The 19,293-nt window shown below is 36.0% G+C and overlaps 1 protein-coding gene across 1 annotated transcript in view; it reads right to left on the bottom strand.

The window, feature by feature from the left end:
• Positions 1–379: 379 nt before the first annotated feature.
• Positions 380–19,293, bottom strand: part of LOC111047034 (probable ATP-dependent RNA helicase DDX46) — a 28,361-nt gene continuing 9,447 nt past the window's right edge. The window contains exons 7-14 of the mRNA XM_039422479.1: positions 17,848–18,033; positions 16,854–17,013; positions 15,569–15,685; positions 14,716–14,916; positions 14,174–14,256; positions 13,656–13,775; positions 12,570–12,842; positions 380–1,591 (exon numbers count right to left, since the gene is read on the bottom strand). Coding sequence (XP_039278413.1) covers positions 494–1,591; positions 12,570–12,842; positions 13,656–13,775; positions 14,174–14,256; positions 14,716–14,916; positions 15,569–15,685; positions 16,854–17,013; positions 17,848–18,033 — 2,238 coding nt within the window. The 3' untranslated portion in view covers positions 380–493. The remainder of the gene's footprint in view (positions 1,592–12,569; positions 12,843–13,655; positions 13,776–14,173; positions 14,257–14,715; positions 14,917–15,568; positions 15,686–16,853; positions 17,014–17,847; positions 18,034–19,293) is intronic.

Raw genomic sequence — 19,293 nt, 5'->3', positions numbered from 1 at the left:
GTTAAGTTACAGCAAACCAATGTTAATGAGGAATTTGAAACGTGAATATCACTATAGGTATAAGTATTTTTATAACGAAAAGCAAAGTTATCAAACTGTTTACTGACCAAAAAAATAACATCATTTATCACAAGTAAAAATAACATCATTTATCACCAGTAAAAATACTGAAGTATCTTGTTGGCTGATTTCTAATGACATCAGGTATTCTTACCAGTAATTAGTGATAATGAAATTTTTGGTAAATTTAGTACAAACCCAACATAAATAAATTTACAAGGGTAGTTTTACCACATAAACTACGATATGTATAATTTGTGTGAGACTGATTATTGGAGCAAATAATCTTAATTAAACGTGGTGAGTAAATCAAACTCAGTTGGAATATTAAATAGCTTTACTCAATAATTATTCATAAAGTGAAGAATATAAAACTTTATACCCACTAAAGATTGGATACTGTCCTATTGTTCACAACAATGAAATAAAATATTTACACAACTTTGTATCTAGATTTGTTGATGCTATGATGAGCAGAGGTCTGCAACTTGAGAAGTTCCTCTTTGATGAGACGAGTGATTTCGATTTTGGCTTTGGAGACGGCCAACTCGTTGGTGCTCTCAATGGCAAGGAAGAGCTTGCGTTCGCCCTCGGGCGGTGCCTTGCCGGAGGGGTAGTAGGTGCCCCTGACGGTGATGCCGGCCTCCGAGTACTCTGAGATCTGAGCGAGCGCCTCCTTGGAGGTGACTCGCCAGCGCGCCTGCTGAGGAAAGTCGTTGATCTCGAGCTCTTCCTCGTACTTGCGGAAGGTCTCGACTGCCTCCTCCTCCTTATTGTCCTCCTCCTCACGCGGCTGGTAGTTGAGCCGTGTGTTGAGCTTGGCAGCCAGTTGCTCGGCCACCGTCTTGGCGGTGATGATGGGCTGCGACCCGCCGCCCTTGAGGATGGCCTCAGCCGCCTGCTGCGTGGCGCCCTTCGCCTCGGCGCCCAGGTTCTTGGCCATGTTGATGCGCGACGCCAGCCGCCGAGCCAGCTCCAGCTTGTCAGTCGACGGTTGTCCTCCCACCCCTTGAGTCGCCGCCGCCGCCGCAGCCGCTGCCGCCGACCCGAGCGGCGCCTTAATCTCTTTCACTATCCTCTTCGGTGCCAGCATGCTTTCAATCTGCTGATCAATGTCGTTCTCGAGATCCTCATCGTCAGAGTCCTGCAGACCGAGAGCCGCTTTCTGGAATTTCTTCTTCTCATTGACCATCATGGCCTCAGTCTCGTCGAACTTGAACCCTTTGCCGCTGAAGCCGCCTCCCGTGTGCACCTTCTTGCCCTCGGCGGCCTGCTTGGCCTTGTAGTTCTCCCAGAGTGCCCTGACCGCGTCCGGGACGGCGACCGTCGACTGCTCCAGCGCCCTGATGATGTCGCCCGTGTAGCGCTCCTGTTCCGGCGTGATGAATGTGTACGAGTGGCCCTTGTTGCCTGCTCTGCCTGTGCGACCACACCTATGCACATAGTCTTCGTAATGGTTCGGACAGTCGTAGTTCACTACTAGAATCAATTGTTTCACGTCCAACCCTCTAGCTGCCACTGATGTTGCTACCTGAAAAACAACAATCCATAAATAATTATTTATATAATTAAATTTAAACAAACACGATTACATAAAAATAAGAAATTATTATCGATAGAAAATCAGTAAAATATTTTAATAAATTTTATTGAATGAGACTTTTGATGTACTTGTAATTTATCAATGTAAGATTCAGAAGACCAAGTATTATAAACCCACCTAGAATTAAAATAAATACTACAATTAATTGAAAATGGGGAATGAAATAGTTTCCAAATAATTAAAACATACAAGAAACTGTAAAAAAATTAATTTCCTAGTAATAGTGGAGGTGATTATGGTACTCATTTATTCAATATATAAATGAACTAGCAGGAACCCGTGCTTCGCAAGGATCTATTTTCAAACTTGATAATCTGAAAACTTGACGTAATGACGTTTTGAAGAATTGAAAATAGGCCTATAACCATCCTTGGTTAATTAAGAATCTAGCCCATATTCAAAATTTCAAGTTAATTAGTCCAGTAGTTCAGACGTGATGATGCGTCAAACATAATTTTCCTATCCCGTACGTGTATAAACCAACTCTTTATTTTATTATAGCGCCAGAAGTGCCTCAAACACAATAGTAGGTACTACATGAACTTTTTAAAAGTGATTTGAAAAAAAAAGTTAAAACAACAGAACTGAAAGTTGCCAACCTCCATTTAGAGAGGCTTTTGTTTGAGCCGAATGAAATCTTCTATCTTCTATATATATAAAAATGAATGTCTGTTTGTGAATGTGTGTTTGTTCCCTATGACTTGAAAAATACTTGACATAACGGCATGAAACTTTGGGAATATGTTGTGTGAATATTGGGGATGGTTTCTGACCAGAAATTTCAATAGGGTGGCTAATAATGATTATTTATTGATCCATTTTATCGGCTACCGAAGAACGGAAAGAAGATCATGATTCAAGATCATATTGAGATAATATGATTCAGCATCTAAAGTTACCAGCTGTAATAAACACGTCACCCTATGATAAATTGTGTAGACTACTGGTATTACAACGGTAGTTTGGAGTTGAAGTGTAGTTGATTGGTAGGCTACCAGCTGTAGATAATGGTTCCTAAGTCCTATACAAATAATTATCACTCCCCTATCATTGAGTAACCGGAAAATGTTGGACAAAAATTATTCACCTCATGGTTGAGAATTGTTCATATTGCATTCATTAATGGCAGAATAATTTACATTTTTTTTAAATTTAGCTTAGCTTGTCCTAAAATGGAAGATGGAAAGTACATCGCATATTTCCTGGACCATCTATTAACAATCAACAACTATGAAAACATTGAATTCATCTTTGAAACACTGATTTATCCTATCTATTTTATTTTTTATTCAACACCTTACTGTTAGATATTACTACCAATTTATTGATTGAGAAGAATATGTTTTGGGAATAATGGATGCTGCATGACTAAGCACATAGGAAGTTCGTATTCAGATGTAAATGAAAATATTGATTGTCAGATAAATTTAATGATTCACCAAATAAAGTAAAGTGTGACATGAGATACATTGACTTTTTGGCAGTACGAAGTTCGCCAGGTAAGCTAGTTGTAAATAAAGTTTTATTATTAATAGTCAACGCTGAAAAAAGACAGGCTCAATCACCAGGAATACTATAAATTCTATGAAGGACCAGTAAGCCATTAATTTTGAGTAGGCTAGTTCAATCACTTCCATTATGGACACTGAATACATTCAGTCATGGACAATCAATACGTATGAAATTTATTAGCTACAAAAAAACCTTGATTGAAGTGACCCCGACTACTACAATATGAATAACCATTTAGATCAAATATAAGAAATTACTCACATCTCTCATCAACTCATACGTTTTGTTCACAAAATATTAACACAAAAATATAAGTTATATTGAATGAACCCATGGGTAGTACTCAAGTTTGTCTTTTACTGGCCGTGCTACAAATAAATGTTACATTTATACAGTAGGTTTATGTTTGACATCTCGTTTTTGTAATCTTATTGTCTATTAAGAAATCTTTCAATGTGATTTTTGTTTGCAATAAAATTTGAATTTGATAAAAGAATTATCAACAAACTCCCAACCAAAGAAAATCTCTGTGCTCTGTTCTAATTAGAATGTATGAGACTCCATATACAGCTGATAGAAGGCGCAAACCTAACTGGGAAAGCATACAACAATGGAACAAACACGTGGCAAGCTCGCGCTTTCTATCCACAAAAAATTAAATTCGATCAGCTGATTGATAAAATTATTTTAAGCTTTCCAATGATTACAACATATGTAAGAATATCATGTGTCAATATTATCTCAGTTCCATATGGCATTCACCTTACCATGTTCATAACCTTACTGAATAGGATCCTTTTTCATCCTTTGAAACCCTTAGAGGCAAAATATCTCAAAATCCATTCTTAGTGCGCGTCTAGCATGTTTGAAGAATATTTGTGCAGAGTCTTAAGTCTGTAGGCCAATTAGTTTGAGCTGTAGTGTGATTTTACATGAAAATTTTCAAAAAATGCCCTCTCCTGGACCCCTTTCTGCTCCTGGTCGGAATTTTTCTGCATAGATCTAATTTTTTTCGTAGCTGAACAAGAATGTTCCTCATGACTTTGCTGTGCAATGAGCGGTTAAAAAGTACAAAATTTTTGGGGGGACCCAGCTCCCTCAGGGGGGCAAATTTCTGAAAATCATTTCTTAGTGGATGTTTTTAGGCTATCATAAACAATTGTGCAAAATTTCAAGTTTTTAGGCTCAGTAGTTTGAGCTGTGGTGTGATTTCAGTCTGTCGGGGCTTAGCCGTTTATAGATATAATATGAATATATAGATAGAAGATAGATATAGATAGATAGATAGATAGATAGATAGATAGATAGATAGATAGATAGATAGATAGATAGATAGATAGATAGCCTGCCTTTATTTTAAGACTGTGTGCAAAGGCTAAAAATAAACTTTCTACTGGTGATATTTTTCAAAGTTTTTCGATTTGTATACTATTAAGCTATCAAAATGAAAAAGTTTTCTCAGGAAAAATTTTTTTCCGATCATTACTTTTTGAGATATAAGCGCCTAAAGTTTAAATTTTTGGGACAGAACATTTCAAATTTGGTAAGAGATAAATCCATGAGATTTAGAGAATAGATTCTTCATGATATTGTTGATCTAGTAGAACAAAAATTTCCTGAAAATATCAATTTTTAAGAAAATTATTCAAATCACCAAAAATGACCAAAATTAACTCAACTAAAAGTCATTTTTGGTAAATTGGATAATTTTCTTAAAAATTGATAATTTCAGAAAATTTTTGTTTTACTAGATCAAAAATACCATGAAGAATCTATCCTCTAAATCTCATGGATTTATCTCTTACCAAATTTGAAATGTTCTGACCCAAAAATTTAAACTTTAGGCGCTCATATCTCAAAAAGTAATGATCGGAAAAAAATTTTTCCTGAGAAAACTTTTTCATCTTGATAGCTTAATAGTATACAAATCGAAAAACTTTGAAAAATATCACTAGTAGAAAGTTTATTTCTAGCCTTTGCACAGCCTTAACCTGGAGGGCGAAGTTAGGGCGCAGCCGGCCCTCTCTCTCCCACTTAATCCTCCTATTCAATTCTAATGCATCTACATCACAACAACATAAGGAAATAATCTCTTAAATAGAATAATAAGACTCGTGGGAGTTGCTGGTCTCCTAACGGGCGCCTCCCCAGGTGGCGGATAGGGGGGTGCCTCCTAGATATAGGTGGTACCGGGGAAATGAAATACCCGGGGCGGACCAAAACCAGCAAACACAACTGCTGCCTTGCAGACGGGTTCCAGTGGATACTCAAAGGCTAAGGGAACAAAACCCTGAAAGGAAATTGGCTGCTGCCTTGTAGCTCGGCATTGGATTGTCAAAGGCTATGGAAGGAAACCCGAAAAAACTACCTGGTCCTCCAGGTTGGGGGTTGGGCGAGGGTCCAACAACCCCTCCCTATAAAGAAAAAACATAGTTTCAGAACCTCACAATGAGCCTCGGAATGGACTGGATTTACGGAATAAAGAACCTGGCAGACAAAAAAGGAAAAGAATGGAAAAGGATTTGAGAATATTCACATGGAATGTACGAACTCTCTACCGGGCTGGTGCAATGAAACAATTGATGGACATAATGAATGACTACAGAAATGAAATACAGCAGATTTGATAGCTATTCAGGAAATGAGATGGACAGGGCAAGGAATGATGAGGAAAGGTAATTATGATCTGTATTATAGCTGTAATGAGAGAGATCATACCTTTGGAGTAGGTTTTCTTGTTGGAAAGAGACTCAAGAATCTGGTATTGGACTTTAAAGCTGTCAGTAGTAAGTTATGTGTGATAAAACTCATAGGGAAGTTTTTCAACATGAGTGTTATCAATGTACATGCACCAACAGAAGATAAAACAGAAGATGAGAAGGAGGATTTTTATGACTTGCTGGAGAGAACCTATGATGAATGTCCAAGACATGATATGAAAATTATAACTGGGGACATGAATGCCAAAGTTGGTAGGGAGGAGGTCTATAGTAGAATATCTGGAAAAAACAGTCTTCATACAGAGAGTAATGAGAATGGCACAAGGTTGATCAATTTTGCTGCATCTAAAAGGATATAGGAAGTACACTTCATCCTCGCAAAAACATCTACAAGGCTACATGGGTCTCTCCTAATGGAGAGAATTTCAATCAGATCGATCATGTCTTATTTGATGGGCGACACCTTTCCAGCTTAATCAATGTAAGGACCTACAGGGGAGCAAACATTGATTCTGATCACTATCTTGTTGGAGCAGTAGTGAGAGCACGCATATCAAGCGTAAGGACAATAAAGGGGTCTCCAACTACTAAATAAAATGTAGCACTACTTAATAATCCTAACACAGCACAACAGTTCCAGGAAAAAGTGAGTGCACAACTGAGGCTGGGAATGGAGAAGAATAAGGATATGATTGTTGGGGAGCATGTGTCCAAGCACTGGATGGTGCAGCAAATGCGATTCTTGGACATGTTTCTAGACAAAGTAGAGAAACATGGTTTTATGATGAGTGTCATGAGATTTCTAAGAGGAAGAACGAGGCCTACAAAATTGACACTAGAGGAATCCTGCTCAATAAGACAATTCAATTACTGGCTTATGCTGATGACATTGACATTGCAGCCAGATCAGTCCCCTATATGATGGAGACATATAATAGCATGAGAGGGGCAGCAAATAGTATGGGGACTGATTGTAAACAAGCAGAAAACAAAGATGATGGTCTCATCAAGGTGCAATGCTCATAGATTGAATGCTGCTCAGTCTGACCTGATAGCTAATTGTGGTTTGGAGGCCTTTGATGAGTTCGTCAACCTTGGGTCTTCAGTAAACTCAAAAAATGAAACAGCACATGAGATCAGGCGAAGAATCCTACTTGCAAATAGGACATACTTCGGTTTAGCTAAACACTTCAGATCAAGGAATTTGAGCCGAGAGACAAAGATAAGAATCTACCGCTCACTGATTCTGCCTGTGCTGACCTATGCCAGTGAGGCATGGACCCTAACAAAACTGGATGAGAATATGATCAACATTTTCGAACGAAAGAATCTACGCGGAATTTTTGGTGGTGTGCAAATTTATGGAGTGTGGCACAGATGAAAGAATAGGGATCTGTATGATATGTACGGCCACACCAATGCACTGGCTATTATCAGAGTAGGGAGACTTAGGTGGGCAGGCCATGTTGAAAGAGCTGATGACTCATATCCGGCTAAAAGAATCATGAATTACAACATGGAAGGAAGAAGATGCCCTGGTCGACCAAGACTGAGATGGATGGACTCAGTCACTGAAGATGCAAGGAGGCTTGGTGTAAGAAATTGGAGACGAGCTGCCATGGACAGAGTAGAATGGAGGCGATTGCTGGAGGAGGCCAAGATCCGTTTTGGATTGTAGAGCCGTGGATGATGATGATGAGAATAATAAGAAATATTATTAAAAAAAGTAGAATCAATAATTGAAGAAAAAACAATTTCATTTAATTAAGGAAAATATATTTTAGACTGAAAAAAATGATAAAAAAAGTTAGAAAATAGAGTTGTAGAGAAAAAAAGTTTTTTTAAGCAAGCAACAATAAAATTTCACGCAAACACACACCTTTCACACATGCAAACACACCACGCACACACACCTCCTCATCCTATGCCCCGATCGCCCTCCCTTAGCCACGCCAAGACCTCCGCGCCAAACATTATTCGCCTCTCCACACTCCTCAAAGACGCGGGTAAGCAATTCCACAGTCTGCAAGCAGTCACACAGAACGACCTATTATATGTCACAGTGCGATGGATGGGAATGCTCAACAGGCTTGCGCCATGCCTCGTATCTCTTCTGTTGATTCTTGCGAGGAATTGAAATTTCTGACTCAAGTAGAGAGGAGACCCAGTTGCCAGAACCTTGTGGAGGAGCATTAGCACATGATAAATATTCTGCTGTCTCGAAGCTTCAAAATACCCATCTGAATGATGTAAGGACTTATGTGAACGTCCCTTTCAAGTCCAAAGATGAATCTCACGCAGTAGTTCTGAGCCCTTTGCAGTCTTTCAGAGAGAGTGTATGACCACATCTCCATGATGGAAATGTGGAAATATCAAGGTCTTCAAAAGCATTATTCTCTCCCGTAAGGGGATGACCGCTCCAATTCTCTCTTCAGTGAGTGAATGCCTGCAAAGACACTTGTTCAGTCCAGTCTAGGTAAGTCGTAAGTTACGCTATAAGTCGTGATGTTTTCGCTATAATTCAGTCTATGTGAGTTCATTTCGATGAAGGTCCGTGACTGAAGTCAAGTTGGCTCAGAAGTCTTCTATTACCTATAACGATGGTTTTGGATTTTGATTCATTAATTTTTAATCCATGCTGTGCTGTCCAGTGTGAGACAGCAGTCAGGTCCTCATTCATAAGAGCAACTGCCTCACCAAAGTTGTCAGTCCTGAAATGTCTATAAATCTGTAAGTCGTCTGCATAAAGATGATGTCTGGAGTGTCTAAGTCGGTCAGTTACGTCATTTACATACAGACTAAACAGTAGTGGTCCCAAAACTGAACCCTGAGGTACCCCCCTGTTGACCACCCTCCATCGAGACGTGCTGTCCAATCGAACACACTGCTGTCTGTCAAGAAGGTATGACCTCACCCATGCCACACTACTCTCTGAAAACCCATAATTTTTCAGTTTTGCAGCGGATGATAGATACAATCGAATGCCTTGCTCAAGTCAATCAACACCATCAGTGTAGACTGTCTCCTATCCATAGCCATTCGAATGTCATCTGAGAAACAGAGCAAAGCTGATGTGGTGCTGTGTCCTCCTCGGAATCCAGACTGATATTCTCTGATGATTCCCTTCCGAGTAATATAGCCACTCATTTGCTTATGAGCAAGCCTCTCCTGACCCTTAGACAAGACAGACAGTATGCCGACCGGCCGATAATCAGAAGGAGAAGTGGGATCAGGAACTTTGTAGAATGGAATGATCATGGAAAATTTGAATGCAGATGGGAAGCTGGAGGTCATAAATGAAGTATTGTATAAATGTATGATGAACGGAGAAATAAGAGGCAGAATTAGTTTGATGAATCTCACTGGAAGTGCATCGGCGCCGACAGCATTACTCTTAATGTCATTGATTGATCTAATAACATCCAGCTGCAAAGTTAAACTCATTATCAACACCTCATAATTATTGGAATACTCATAGGCCAAATCCAAACTCACCGGAACCTGAGAGAAGTGGCAATTCAATTCTTCAACGGTATGTCTAACCAACAACTTGGATTTATCCTTACCTGCACCGAGAGACTTTAAAGCCCGCCATTTAGAAGCCATTAGAGTTCAACAAATTTTTGAAATATTGACTTTTGGAATTTCTAATTAACTGTTTACATCTATTTCTTTTTGGTTTGTATTTGTCAAAAGTAATTGTATTGTGTGTTCGTCTGGCCAGTGTACATAGTCTATCTCGTTCTTTCATTAATTGTTTAAAATCCTGAGTAATCCATGGAGCTGGTGTCCTGGTGACACGTCTTTTCCTTAAGGGAACATATTTATTGAAGAGATATTGCAGATTATTGACTATTATTAAAAGGATGTTATTGATATTATTTGTGAAGTAAATTCCTTCCCAGGGCATGTGAATTGTCTCTTGGAATAATGCTGAACTATCTATATTTTTGTAGTAATAATACTTGATTATTTTCGGCTTCATTTTGGGGGGCTTAATGGTGTACACGCAATATATTAGATCATGTTCAGAAAGTCTGGGAGCTGGGATCTGTCCATGAAATCTTACTAATTTGGGATTAGATACTACTATTAGATCAAGGAGGGTATGGGATGTAGCCGTATGGTGGGTGGCCTCCAGAGGGAGCAGTCAGGTTGCATGAGTCAAATATTGTCGTCAGTTGTGTTCTGTCAAAAGTAGCCGGTCCTATATTTTTGAAGGGACGGATTCAAAGATCCTAAGGTTCAAAGAACCTCACACGTCAACCGAAGCTTATTGTGTGTCCAGCCGGTCCTAACAAGTCTGTGTTGAAGTCTCCCATAACAATAACATGGTTATAATTGGCCATTCACTGCGTAAGACCCTCTTCATTCTCGACCATGAAGCCTATGTGAGGCGGTCTATAACCGACAGCTAACAAAACTTTCTGTCTTAAAATAGTTATTTCTAAAAACAAATATTCTGGCTTATTAGCTCTAGATGTATCAGATTAGAGCTTCGAGACTGGCTTCAATTCGCTTCTAACATATGCCGCCACTCCTCCTCCATTCTTATGCAATCGGTCGTTCCTAACAAGAGTGTAACCATCCAAATCAACTCCTTGTGACGAGACAAATGGTTTCAGCCATGTTCCACACACCAGAACCACATCGCACTGATTTGACTCGAAAATATACCTGAATTCGTCGATGTGACCACCAACAGACTTAGCATTAACATGAGCTATCTTAAGGAAACCAGAGTAGGGCTGTAGTTTATTTTGAAGCAAACATTTGGTGTCCGACGCGGCAGATCGGTCATCTACAGCACTCATAACTGTTTGTTAACCAGAGCTGCAGTCCACAACCGGATCTGAGTGAGAGCAATCGCAAACTATAAGTAACGAGAGGCAGTTTAACTTTTACACTCATACTTTCAATCATACATACACATCCAAATATACTCACCAAAAATACCTGTACTATTACTGACGACAATATTTACACCCATTATTATAGGCCGGAATTAAACGATAAATTCAAAATGATTCAAATTTCAAAAATAATAAGTGAGCAAAACTATAACAGGCCTATAACTGCAGCCCCTGTTTGATAAAATTTGATGAAAAAAATACAAACAACAATCGGGTTTATATACTACTCTACCTGGGTGGATATTATTTGAAAGTGATATGAGAAAAACAACTAACTTTATTAACAGAGCTAATAAGACACGGTACGCACAATGAAAAACATTATAGACGAAACTCTGCTCATGACATAAAAATAAAAATGACAGGGAATTTAATAGTATAGAACATGAGAAGAAAATGCTCATTCAGAACATAAATATATTTCTTTATTATGTCTGGGATCAGCGGATATGATGGATAGCTCAGTTTAACTACACCTTATTGGTAGGATTTGAAAACTAGTTTATTTATTTATTAATAATCATTACATTACATCAATTTTGGGAGTAATCCCATTTGACAGGTAACTTGTCAGTACTAATACTAATCCTAATACTATAATACATACAATCAAAATAATAAAATATTTATTTATTCAGGTATCAAGTGTCAAGTATCTTTAAGGATGGTAATGATATATATCATATATATATATATATATATATATATATATATATATATATATATATAGAAAAAAATCAATTTTCTTGTGAATAAAATTCTGAGATTGCGTATAGGCTTCTCTCTAATAACATTTTTTTGACTGCATGTTTGAATAAAATGACTGATTCAATGTTTCGAATGTCTGTTGGCAGCCTATTATAGAGTATCATTCCTGAATAAAATGGAGTTTTTTCAAAAGCTACATTTCTATGGATTGGAAATGCAATAATATTTCTATTTCGAGTATTATATTTATGATTATCTGTACAAAATTGGAACTTATTGATATTTACTTTAACAAAAACTACTAGCTGGTAAATGTAAATGGAAGGAAGTGTGAGTATGTTAAGGTCTTTGAAAAATGCTTTACATGAGTCCCTTGATCTCAGTCTACAGATAACTCTCAATATCTTTTTCTGCATGATGAAGATTCTTCGGCTGTCTACAGAGTTACCCCAAAATATTGTGCCGTAGCTCAAGTGGGAGTAAACATATGCATAATAGACTGTCAATAATGTGTTTCTATCGAGTGAGTTGGAAAGAGTTGAAATTACAAAATAGGCCTGATTCAATTTTTTCATTAAGCTCTTAATGTGCTCCTTCCAGGAAAAATTCTGGTCGATTACAAGTCCCAAGAATTTAGTTGAGGAGGAGAGTATTAAGCTATTTCTAATGGTTGGAAGGTGAGTCTCGTCTATCCTCGTTTGATTGCGTATGGAACGAAATTGTATAAGGTGTGTTTTACTGCAATTTAAGGAAAATCCATTCACTTTAAACCACTCGTTGATTTCTATAAGTGTATTCTTTAATTGAGTTACCAATGTGATCTGATCAGCGTTTGATGCTATACAAGTTGTGTCATCCGCATACATAATTAACTTTGAATTGGTTGTTACTAGTAAATGTATTTAAAATAAAATACTTATATATTATAAATTAACATAAATATTTCAAGCACAACATGACCACTTCTAAATTCTAAATTTGGCTCCACAAAGTTGTCAAAAGCCAAACTTTTGAGTGAAATTTATTCAATTGTTTAGTAAAAGAATCACCTACCAAGAGCTTGACCTTTCCGGCCTTGAAGTCGACGATTGTGCTGTCCCTGTCGTATTGGTCGATTCCGCCGTGCAGCGACATGCACTGATAGGAGGCCTTCATCAGGTCTTTGAGCAGCGCATCTGCATTCTCCTGCTTGTCGACGAACACTATCACGCTGCCCTGGTTCTGGTAATGGCCTAGCAGTTCCAGCAGCTTCAAGAACTTCTGGTCTTCTTCTAGAACTATCACGTGCTGTTCCACTTCCTTGCAAACCACACTCCTTCCTCCAACCTGAAATCAATGCACAGTAAAATAGTAAATCTTGTTCAAGTTTTTGAATAGTTCGAAACTACAGAAGATATAATACATTACTTTTAATTAGTACATAAATTCATTTGGACCTAATCCATTAATAATTTGTAATGGCTTGTAATAATTTGTAATTTGTAATAATTTCAATTAATAAATTATAAGTTGATTATTCTGTTAACAAAGCCAAAAATTAATAATTATAATTTCTCTGATTGCCAATGAATTGCAAACAGCGGAGTTTATTGACAAAACATATACATAATTATTATAATATACATACAAAATTGCTAATAATAATCTTAGTCCTAATTATGATACCCCACTATAATGATATGTGTTGGGGTGATCATAATATTCTTTTCTGAAACAGGTACAAATAATTTTAAAAATCTAGTTGGTTATTTTAGTTATATGAGCAGTAATATGTGGAAGTTGAATGCTTGTTAATTAACAAGCACATTAAGAATAGTCCTGATTGGTTCACCTAAGATTTTTTTAAATCGCTTTTGAAATTGTTTATAAAAACAGCCCTAAATTATCTTCGGTTTTCATCAGAATTTTCTTGTGAGTTCCCAAACGTAGTTGTGAATCTCAATCTATTTTATCTATTCTAATAGTAGGGGCTTGATTTATATAGTTAATGTGTATTGAAAAATAGACGAATACGGTACCATAAAATTCTACCATAAAATGATTCATATAATTATCTATAAAAACCATAATTAAAAAAAACCTCTTGAAAATGATTATTACTCACTTGAATGCAATGAAAATAGGTAACAAGAATCTCACCTGAATTTCAATTGGTTTATTAAGTATCCTTCTGGCCAAGGCCTCCATTTGTCTGGGAAAAGTGGCACTAAACATCACAGTCTGTCTGTCAGGTCTGATGTTTTCTATTATTCTCATAACCTGAAAATTAGAAAAAATTTAATAAAGTTAACATTATTGATTTCTTAAGAGTTCTTGACTTTGCTCAAAGCTCAGATAACAATGAAATACTATACATATCCTAAACAGGTATTGCACCTAACCATTCTTCCTTGTAATAAAAAAGTGAACATCTATAAAATACTAAATGAATTGGTTATTCATTTCATTCATAATTGAATTTTCGGGATCATTCAAAAGTTGATATTTTCAATTGAAAATGTCTTCTAATTCATCAGAGATGACTCAGCGTTCTCTATGCATGATAATATCAAATACGATTTTTTGTTCAATGCTAATGAAACACGATAATCGAGTAAAATAAACTAAAATTGCGAAATTATGGAAAATCAAAACGGAGAGAAGTGCTTTAACTTTACCTGTGGTTCAAAGCCCATGTCAAACATTCTGTCCGCTTCATCAAGAACGATGTAGGTAACCCTCTTCAAATTTGTTACTCGACCTGCAAAAATTATAATTTTATAATATATTATAAAAGTTTTATACATTTTAAACTATTTGTTACAATAAGAAACCCAAAATTCATCCATTCATCTATAATCAAAACTTTTAAAATTTGAAAGAATGTCATGTTTATTCCACTCAAGAACTTGAAAAAATCAAGAGAATTATCAGAATTTTTTCCTTGGAGCTGTAGGAAATAAAATAATGAAATACCGTTCATCTGGAAATTGAAAAATATAAGTACTCTATTTTTTAAACTCCACTTTATTACATACGACATGTTTAAAAACAACAAGTTTAAAGAAGGGTACTTAGATTTTTTAATTTCTAAATAAATAAGAGAGAAGCTCTCACCAAAAAAGTAAATACCGTATAATATACACACAAATAAATTAACATGCCTTACAACTGTAGTTGCATATCAACAGATAAACTGGTGAGTCAGATTGATTGTTACCACTGTTTGCTGCAAGCATGTCGATCATTCTGCCAGGAGTGCAGACTATTATTTCGGCGCCTCTCTTTAGTTCGGCGATCTGCTCGGAGATGCCAGTGCCACCATACACGCACACCACTCGAAGATTCAGCGACTTGGTAAATTTCCTTGTTTCTTTCCCAATCTGCATACACAATTCTCTTGTAGGGGCCATGATAAGAGCTGCAAATAGAAGTTGATTTACAACTGAATAAGTTAATAAACAAAAGAGTTGAGCTGTCATTTAATTGCATTATCTTATTTAGTGATACTGGACATTATTCCTATTTGAATGAGATAGGTGTATAATAGACTTAAAAACGCTTATGGTTGATGGAAAAATTCCAAAGAAAATAGACATTCCAACCATGAAAAAAAAACGATTTGGATAGAAACAACTACTAACTCAAGAAATTGTTAAACTTGTTATGGTTGCATAGCCCATGTCAATATATAAAATCCATATATAGTAAAAAAAATCAAATATATAGTACATATTTCGAAATTTTGTATGGAATGCAGTGCAAGTATCTCTTCAACATCTCTTACTGCGAAAAATATACAGAAATTCATATCCGTCAAGCCTCAATTATAAATTTGTAAAAATTATCAAACAAATTGAATGAACTGAATGAAGCATACAATAGCTCGATTGGTTATTTACAAATTTACTACATTAACTTACAAATAATAACAAACAAGTACGTTAACAAATGAGAAATGTCACGAGAATTTAGGACAGCATTAAGTACGCATGCCTTTAATTCAGTATCTTAGTTAAGAATTTCAATTTCCAAGGTTAGATGAATTTAATGAGTACGGTATAGCTACTTACACAGTGGTCCATCATTTGCTTCTAGTGGTGGTTGGTCCATGATGTGCCTTAGCATTGGGAGCACAAATGCCAGTGTTTTACCACTTCCAGTCTTTGCTATTCCAATTAGATCACGACCTGTTGACAATATCGAAATAATTTATATTACATTCACTCAAAAATTGTCTGGTTAAATTGGAACGCACTAGTACACAACTATTCTTGGCATCTTGGCTATTGGGAATATCCAGATATAACTGATCTTCAACTGGTTTCTAAAAATATGTTTGCTTAATAATAGAGAATAAATTTCATCGATTTATTTGGGAGTTATAATAAAAATGGAATGTGGAAGAGATTTCGAAAATCTGTAGAGAATTTTTAATGCTGATATACATGAATGGAAGATAGATTATAGATGGATGAGAACTGATAAGAATAATTAATAACATGTAAAAACCTTCTTCTCATCACCAAACCTCGATATGACAATTGATTACTCACGATACTGTATTTATTATGAATAGCCTAGATAGTACTTCTATACAACAATCAGTATAAAACTTTTCCTATTACTGACAACATCTAGATGCAATGGATCTTACTTGAATTCTCTAGAGATATGTTACATTGATGCTCTACTATTATGCTTGAAAAAGGAAAGAGGGTCTCTTTGAATAATAATTCAATTTCAACTATTGAAATTCGAGAAGTACTTCGGATACTAGAAAAGATTGGGAGCAGTTTCTTTTATGGATTTTTAAAGAATCCGTTGATTAAACTATAGAGAAAAATACTATAGTCAACCGAACGAAAATATTCTGATGGAAATTGGAACAGATGAGTCTCCAATCACCACACCCGCACCCATAGACGTTGCCAATTCGTCAGGTGTATAATAAAAATATTAATGAATTCTCATCTATAATTATCTGTGGATAACGTTGATCAACTCTTATTTGGCAACGTTGCACTCATGTGTTCCAATCTCCATCGTACTAATTTCGTGCTGTTGCAGGGGTGTATATAAGAAATTATGAATATGAAGAAAAATCACTACAGTAATTACAGAAAAAGTACAGTAATCTGAATTATTGACGGCGGGCCTGACGGTGAAGTAAAAAGGGCGTTCAGCGCAAATTAGCCTCAGCAAAACTGATATCAAGTATCATGGGGTGTTACTTATCACTTAACCCAACATTATTAACCTTGGCCCCCCCAAAACCAAAATATATTCTATAAACGCCACTGTGCTGTTGACTATAACACAATGCTCAATGAAAATGCTACATGCAATTTTATTTACCTGACATAATCGCAGGTATCGCTTGAGCCTGTATTGGCGTGGGTTTCTCGTAATCTTGCTTTTTCAAAGCATCAAGAACTTTTTTGCTGACACCACATTGAGCCCAGGATTTGATAGGTTTAGGACATCCTTTGCCCTTCACTCTTATGCCTTCAAGTTCCTAGGAAAAAATATATGAATATTAATAAGATAAGGTTTCTACAGTTCTATATAATTTATTGTATTAGATTCCTCAAAAATTAAATTAATGCCTCCAAGCTAATCAACTCAATAAGTGAAATAACTGCACTCGAAATGTTTTTCCAACAATTTTTCTAATCAATCAATTAATTGACAATTTTCGAATAAATTGAGTTATTGTTGAAACAGTAACATAAGTTTTTCCAATCAATAAGCATAACTTAATTCAATCCTGGAAAGTTTGTTACTTGAAAATACATATCCAAGCCAAAAATAATTCCATCCACCCCTGTTTTTGGCCACACCTGTCATACAGTGTTCCAAACCGACTTCAATGACTACAGACGGATGGATAACTCAATGCCTGTCCGTCATGTGACCTGTCCTAGCTCCACTCCCATCATAAAAATATCGGACATGAATCGGAACGCTGTCTGGCAGATGTGGCCCAGGCTTAACGGGTATGCACATCAAAATACCTACTTACGATACACAAACCTGTTTGTAAAGCCAGTCGCAAAGTTACAACCCAGAAATTATTTGTGAAGGTTAATGTTTGTTAATATTTCAACAAAATGTTTCAATGTGTGATTGAATGTGCCAAATTCAAAACCACTGTTCTGTATTTTCAGTGCAAAAATGAATCAGAAAATAATTCTAAGACAAAAATTAAAAGACCAAATAAAATACATAAAAGTGCATTACTTACTAAACGTCAACTATGTTTTAAGGGAAAATATTAGAGAACTCATTTTTGAAATACTATTCACTAGTTAAAACAATTTACTACTCGAGAGATATATATTTTACTCACTTCTCTGTAAGCCTCGACCTCTTCTGGCGTCATTCGCGCAATTTCAGGAACTTCGGTGTAGAAGTCCTTTCTGAACGGAGTGTAGTCGATACTGGTGTGGTCGACTTTAGCCAGCTCTTTCTTCTGTTTATTGGCCATATTCGCCGCCGTCGTCGTCAGGTCCTCTTCTTCTTCCTCTGATGAGTACTTGAACATTCCAAATACAAAAACATCAGGCAGGATATTAGGTTACAGCACACTGAAGTGAACGTATATTAAATACAAGTGCAAAAAATAAAGGATGAATTTATCTCTCCATACAATAAATCTGACATATTAAAAGTAAAAAATTCTTTGATAAGGAAATTGAGAGAGCTTGAGAAAACAAACTATACTAAAATCACAATCACAGTGATGAGAAATTTGACTATCACAAGAAATTAGTTGTAGAAGTTATTAGTCAAATTTGTTCTAATTTAGGAATATTTTACTGAGTGAAATTCTATGAAAATTGAACAGAGAGTAAATGAAGAGAAAAATCACTGAAAAAGAAATTAAATTTATTAGTAGGCTAATTTGAAAAAAGTGAGAATAGATTGAGGCAAATTGTAGCTAAAGCATGTTGCACACGGGGTAGCTTCCTCTAAGCGTCCACCAGATGTCGCGGCAATACGCAATTAGAAATGCCATGTACATTCGAGTTCCACACATTTCCAATTCAGAGTTCCCGCGAAAGCTAGAGTGGAAGACACTATCGTCTCTGTGTGCAGGCAGCTTGAGGAAGAATAAATAATAATATCAATTAATAAGGAAATGATTACATAGTAGGCTTACCTTACTTTTCAAAACTTTTTTATAAATGTAAAATACAACTAGTTTCGGTATAAGTTGTTGTATTTTATAAAAGAAAGTTTTGAAAAATGGTACTATGGAAGCATTTTTCAATTAATTATGGCTGTGCAAAGGCTAAAAAAAAACTTTGCACTGGTGATATTTTTCAAAAGTTTTACGATTTGTATACTATCAAAATGAAAATGTAATCTCAGGGAAAAAAATGTTCCAATCATAAATTTTTGAGATATGAGCGCATAAAGTTTCAATTTTTTGGACAAATCATTTCAAATTTGGTAAGAAATAAATTCATGAAACTCTAAGGAAAAATTCTTGAAGGTATTGTTGATTGAATGAAACAAAAATTTCATAGAAATATCAATTTTTTCAATATCACCAGTAGAAAGTTTTTATTTAGCCTTTACACAGCCTTAACAATTCAAGTAGCCCTATTCAAAAATACTTTATTAGTAAATAAAATCAAATAACCAATGAATAAATCATTTGAGTAGTCGTCTAGTCTATTGAAGTGAATAATTTAGAGTTGCCAACGTTCAAGAAAATAATCAATGGAGACAGGATACATTATTCCATGAATCCTATAAGAAATCTCAAGCTGTTCTCTGCGAAACTTAT

The sequence above is a fragment of the Nilaparvata lugens genome, chromosome 1 (assembly GCF_014356525.2).
Source record: "Nilaparvata lugens isolate BPH chromosome 1, ASM1435652v1, whole genome shotgun sequence".
NCBI lineage: Eukaryota > Metazoa > Arthropoda > Insecta > Hemiptera > Delphacidae > Nilaparvata > Nilaparvata lugens.
This window is presented reverse-complemented; position numbering and strand designations above follow the sequence as displayed.